General features: G+C 43.9%; 1 protein-coding gene across 1 annotated transcript; it reads right to left on the reverse strand.

Moving 5' to 3' along the window:
* Positions 1–1,463: 1,463 nt before the first annotated feature.
* Gjb2 (gap junction protein beta 2) lies at positions 1,464–6,129 on the reverse strand. The gene is made up of 2 exons (XM_076872412.2): positions 6,047–6,129; positions 1,464–2,604 (listed from the first exon to the last, which is right to left on the reverse strand). The coding sequence occupies exon 2, from the start codon at positions 2,580–2,582 to the stop codon at positions 1,902–1,904; it is 681 nt and encodes a 226-aa protein (XP_076728527.1). The 5' UTR covers positions 2,583–2,604; positions 6,047–6,129; the 3' UTR covers positions 1,464–1,901.
* Positions 6,130–6,475: the final 346 nt, after the last annotated feature.

Consider the following 6,475-nt stretch of genomic DNA (forward strand, 5'->3'; position numbering starts at 1 on the left):
CATGCCTCAGCCAGTTTTCTTCAGGAAGGACAGTTTAATTTTTTTAATTTGAATTTTATATATGAAGAATATTTAAAAATTTTTAAGTCCTGTGATTCATCTAGGAGCCAAACTGACCACATAACTAACCCCAGTTTAGTATTCTCTAAGCTTTTTCTAATCTTCACATTGTATCCTTCTTAGGATGATGTTAGTCAAAATCTGTGAGAAATGGCATGAGTTTGGACAGAAATAATCTTTTTCTTCCTTTCTTACCAATATTTTTTTTTTAGTCAAAGAGGTTTTGCTTTAATTGAAGCAGAAGAATCCCAGAACAGTGGGAAGATATAACCTGTTAATATACTCATGAGGTGTTATCAAATATAAAATATGAATATACTTAGGCAAAATAGCTGTATATTAAGTTAAAATTTGATATTTTACAAAAACTTAGATTTTAAAGAATCAGTGTGTGGATTAGTTATATTTTAACATTTTAAGTGATATTTGAGACTTTACAAAAGTATTTCAGTAACAAGCAAGTAATGAAAGCTATTTATTATTACAAAATGGTCTTACATTACTATTTTTTTGCCAACAGGAAAATGTTTCCCCTCATTGAAGTATGTCGATTATTGTTTTTTGGAAATGTCAAGCATAATGGTAATATCAGGATTCAATTTGTCCTATTAAACTATTACATATTGATCTAAACCCTAGTTTCTATTTCTACAAAGGCCTATTATAATTCTATTTTCACTTAAAAAAATGGTGCTGAAGAGAACAGCAAACAAATATTCAAAGTAGAAAAAACCTCATTTTTAATCAACAGACTTTAGAGTCTAGTCTTTCCATTGGTTCTTTAAAAATAGTAAACCCCCGTCTCCCAACCCCCTTTTGTTCTGCACCATTAAATTGTACTGTGGCAAAACAATTCCGGCGCAACCTCTTTAAATCAGTGTTCTTTTGAGGTTGGGTACTATGTACCACAGTAATGAAGAAGGCAAATGTTGGAGGGGAAGAGAGGATGTTGAGTCAGCCTTGTTGCAAGTAGCAACTGGTGGTATCTCTAGTCTGTACTTCTTATGCAAAACTAAAATTTTTGAAAAGAGGCCATCTGCTATCATAGACCATCACTAAGAACTTCTAGTTTGTCTTGAGAGAGGCTGCAACGTTATTGTGCACAACATAATCACTATTAATATAGCAGGATGCCTCTTGGCAGCACTGCAAAGTACTCATAACCAAAAGGCCATCTTTTAAATTAAATTGTAGGATCTAATACAAACCATTTACATATCACAATCTGAGACTTTGAAATAGGAGGAACATATAATGGCTTCCAAAACATCAAAAGAACCTATCTTATTTTAAAGTCTTCATTAAAAAAAAAAAAAAGTACAACAGAGCTTGAAGCATTAGATAACTTTGTCCATTGTTACAGATTAAAACTTCCAAAGCAAATAAAAGAACCACAATTTTCTATGTTCACCTTTAACTGGGGGAAACTTGGCAAAAGTATTCAAAGGGAAGCACTTGGACTTTCTCAGCATTTCTTTTATAACCTGGCTCTTTCTCTCTCCCGTCCCCAAAGAAGAAGAAACAAATACCAGAATCCTTTGTTTAAAATATGAAAATATCTTACAGGAATAAGCCCTACCAACACAGGATCTTACTGGAACTAACTTTAGTAAAAATTAATACAGGCATAGAATTAGGGCTTTATTTTGGAGCTTTGGGAGGGTAGAGCCCCATGGAGGCATCTGGAGTTTCATGTGAGGCCTCCTGGGGAGGGGGTTGAATGGTTGCATTTAAGATGGGAATCTTTTGTCTTAGGAAATGCTGGTGACTGAACCTTGACAGGTAAGCACAGGTTGCTTCATCCTTTCATGCAATCTTTTTCTAACAGCTGGGCAAATGTGTTAAACTGGTTTTCTGGACTTCCCTGAGCAGTATCTAATGAGCAAATAACACAATTCTGTGACATTTAGCAGGATACATATTCCAGACACTGCAATCATGAACACCGTAAAGACAGTCTTTTCTGTGGGCCTGGAAATAAAGCAGTCCACCGTATTGGGACAAGGCCAGGCGTTACACTTCACCAGACGCTGCATGAAGAAGCCATTGTACATGACATAAAAGACATACATGAAGACAGCTTCGAAGATGACCCGGAAGAAGATGCTGCTGGTGTAGGTCCACCACAGGGACCCTTCAATACGAACCTTCTGGGTCTTGATCTCTTCAATGTCCTTATATTCATTCTTCATTTCTCCCTTCATGAACTTCCTTTTCTTCTCATGTCTCCGGTAGGCCACATGCATGGCCACTAGGAGTGCTGGTGTGGACACAAAGATCAGCTGCAGTGCCCAAAGCCGGATGTGAGAGATGGGGAAGTGGTGGTCATAGCAAACATTTTTGCAGCCAGGCTGGAGAGTGTTACAGATAAAATCAGCTTGCTCATCTCCCCATACCTCCTTGGCAGCCACCACAAGGATCATGATGCGAAAAATGAAGAGGACAGTGAGCCAGATTTTACCAATACTGGTGGAGTGTTTGTTGACACCCCCCAGGATAGTCTGTAGTGTGCCCCAATCCATCCTGTTCTCTGGGAGGTTGGTGCTGGAAAAGAAAAATGAACATGACATAGAGATCACTAGTCTGGACAGAATCTGGATAATTTCTCTGGGTCTGGGAAAGTAAGCACTTTTAAATCTCTTCCTGAGCACTGACTCTATCCTCCTCCAAAATGGTGAAGGCAAAACCAATTTGGTTTGCCACAGGATTAAATATACAGCTCCTAAACAATCTTGAACAAGTTTCTATATATTCTCTAATAATGAGTAGCTTGTTCACTTGAGTAACTCACCTAATCTTTAGCATATAATAAACATTTGGGGTATGGGGTACACCAATGCAAAGTCCTTGTTAGCTTAAAGGTACAAATGAGTTCTGACCAAATCTATTGATTCTTCCACAGATTCTCCTGGGATATTCCCAACTCCACCACAGCCACTCAGGGTTCAATAGTTAGATCCACTGGTAGCAACAAGTTTTGGACTGTACCAGTGGAACTGCCCTAGTTTTGACCAACTTTACCTTAAATGCTGAGAGGCCAAGTTCAGGTGATATAATTTATGGAAGTCCACCTAATCCAGTATTGTATCAATTTTCCCTGCAGAACCCCTTTACTTAAAATATTTCAGTTCATTTTCATAGGCTTGGGATGTAGCAGTGAAATGGTTATATTTACATTTGACACACCCCCTGCAAGTTAACATTCCACCAAGGGCCTTGATTCCTTCTTCTATAAGGAGAAAAGTAGGAATAAACGGTCTCTTCAAGTAGAAAAGCTGCTCTGTGCATGGATTTTTATGTACAGGTTGGTGGCCTCACTGTCACATTGGGACTGACTAGTTAGTACTCAGAGTATCTGTTTAAATAAGTGTTGCAACAGCATTGTTGTTATGGGTTATGGTTAGAAGTATTTCTAAGAGACACATTATGAAAAATGACCAAAAATTCAACCAGTGGTTCCCCATTGCTAGTCCAATGAAGCCTATCATTGTTATAGTTTAGAACCAAAATCTGCTGGGGTAACATACTCCTTACTGAAAGCAGGGGTGAAGGGGCCCATGGATAATCTTCCATGAGCCAGAGGCCTTCTATTTCATCCCAGGATATGAACTGTCTTCATTGATTCATAGCTACACCCTGTCTGACACAATCAACTTCTCTTCTAAACAAGATTCCATCCCCTCCACAGTCCTCATGAGTCACCTCTTTTCCACCCTTTCTAAGCTGTAATGAATCCTCCTTCTCTTACTTAAAAGCATCCTGCGCTCCTGATTTTAGGCAAGTTGCATCCTGTTTCCTGCTGGACTCTCAAGGCAGGCTCAGACTGAATGTCTCTCATTACCTACAGTTGCTGCTGTGGGACACCAAGATCTGACTGAACCTATTCAATGCCACCTTGATCAGAGGAGGCAGAAGAACCCTGGGCAAGAAAGTTAAGTCGGACTGAAATATACGGAAATGGTAAAACATTTAGCCTCATTCAGTTTGAAAGAAGAAATGTCACTAGAAAAAAAAATGGTGATTTAGTTCAGGTTCAGCCCTGACCCATTTAAATTCAGACTGTCAGAGAGGCCCTTACGTGAGTCAGTTGTCCTTTAAAAAGTCTCACAGCTCAATCTAATACTGCCTTCAATAGCAAAACCACTGAAAGAAACAGCATTCAGATTTTAATAAAACCATCTCCTGGAATTAGAATTTCCAGTTTTTCATGCACTCACTAAAGGGAAAACAGGACACTCATTGAAATAAGCCTCCATATACCTGGTCAAAACTATGGAGGTGGAAGGGGAATTTGGGATTTATGCTTGGCCCACCTCTATAGCATCAAACACAGATCCTATACATTTCTTTAGAACAGTCTAGTCACCCTCAGTTGAGAAAAATACAGTTCCAAGTAACCTCTATCTTGCTGTTGTTCTAAAACCAAAGTTATAGCTACTTGTTTTTTGAGTATTGCTATCTTGACCAGGCTGGTTTCCAACTTCTGGGCTCAAGTGATCCTTCAGCCTCAGCCTTCCAAGTAGCTGAGACTATAGGTGCATGTCATTGCACCCACATTACTGCTTGCTACCTGCTTTAAAGGTCCTTTCAAGAAGAGGAATAAATTAAAATTTGAGCCCCCAATGGGATAAGAATAACAAGGTAAGATGGACTAAAAAAGCAGGGTGAAATTGTTCTTAATGTACACATTTGCCCCAGAGCTGCTTTCCTGGCCTCCTGACTTGTGCAGTCACATGCAGGTCCCTACCTGGCCCAGGCCACTCTGCAATTGCTTGGAGCATTGCCAGAGCACGAGTCCAGGGGTTGGTTCACTTCTTTTGGGAAGGCACTAGGTGAATCACCCAGTTCCAGAAAAGGAACAAGGAGTTATTTGCCCCTTACCTTCCCACCCCTTACCTGACTGGCGGGTCCATCTAAAGGACCTGCCCCTACACAGCTCCCCACCTTCTTAGAAGTGTCTTTAATTGTGACTGACTTAACACAGTTTTAAAATGGACTCAAAGGGCACATGGAGGCATGGCTATCCTACACATCTCAAGATAGTCTCAGGTAAATGGTCCTAAAGTCCAGCTCTGAGGAATCTGGAAAAAGCTCACTGGGCAGGCTTATTCCCCACCTCCGTAAGGGGCGACGGAGGGACTGATGCAAGCATCCTAAAAGGACATATTTCTCAACTGCACACCACCTCTTCTGAGAGTAAGTGTCCTATGAGTTTTCCTTTCAGTTGGAGAACTTCTCCTGGAAGCAAAAGCTCTTGAAGTGTTAAAAGAAAAAGAAAAGCAACCAAAGTCCTGATCCATGTTTAGCCTCCGATCTGCCCTGTCCCAGGAACCGTATTAGGTGCAAGTTCTAGGTAATCGCCCGACTTCACCCCAGTACTTTCTTTGCAAAGAGAACGCGAGGAGGTAAAGGTCAGTTTCTTCCCGTGGAGGCTTCCTGCTTAACAAACTAAAGTGAGTTTGCTTTCTAAAAAAAAGCTTTTGGTTAATTTAAAACTTTTGGTTGGTGGCAGATAAAGTAGCCAGAAGACTGTGGGGGGGAATTAGCCCCTAGTAATATCGGCAACAGACGCCACCATAGGTTGGCCTGGTCCCGCTTTTTTCCTCTGATACGCGCACCACGCGCCAAACTCGATTTCTAGGTCGGGGGCTGTGCCACCTCGTCCCTTTCCCCCGCGCGCCACTGCAAACCCAGCCCAGGAAGCCCCATTCAACTCCCAGAGTTCGGCCCATGATACTCCTGCCCAGAAATGTACTCTCGCCACTTGCCTCCAGCCCCCAGGCAGCGGTCACGACTCGCTCCTACGAACTCCTCGCCAGACCCTAGGGGTTCCCAGACCTCGGCGGTTGGGCAACCGGGCGTAGTTTCCCCGGCCTTCCCCAAGTCCCTCTCGGCTTTGAGTCTCCTGGCCTAGACCGCCCCGGGGCATCACAGGTTGGCGCCCGGCGTACAGCTGTGAGCGGGGTACGCTGGCCCGCGGCCTCACCTGCGTCCGGAGAGAGCTTGCGGCGGGGCCCGGCGGGCGGCGAGGGGTCTCTGGCAGCTACTGGGGCGCTCCCTCGGATCTGGGGCTAGTCCTGGGCGGGGGCCGCCTCCGCGCTCGCTCGCAGCAGGCCGGAGCGCCGCCGACTGGCTCCGAGTCGGGACAGCGGAGCGCGCTGGGCGCTGCGGGTCTTCAACACCTGTCTGCTGCAGCGCCGCCTTTTAACCGCACCCCACACCCCGCCTCTTCCCTGGAGCTACCGAGAAAGTTACGGAGGGGGCGGCTCCTTACCGCCCGCACCGCCCCCCCCCCCCAGCGCCTCGGGCGGGGCACTCCGGGCCTCCCCGGCTCCTGAAGCTTCTTGGGGGCCCCCGAACCCCAAGAGGTCACCAAAGCCTCTAAGCCTCCGGAGTCCCCTTGTGACCCTCTGGA

Source organism: Callospermophilus lateralis, chromosome 12 (genome assembly GCF_048772815.1).
Source record: "Callospermophilus lateralis isolate mCalLat2 chromosome 12, mCalLat2.hap1, whole genome shotgun sequence".
NCBI classification, from domain to species: domain Eukaryota; kingdom Metazoa; phylum Chordata; class Mammalia; order Rodentia; family Sciuridae; genus Callospermophilus; species Callospermophilus lateralis.

What these genes read in the sequence shown, in the direction of transcription:
- Gjb2 (XM_076872412.2), bottom strand. Translation starts at nt 2,582, where the DNA reads ATGGATTGGGGCACACTACAGACTATCCTGGGGGGTGTCAACAAACAC.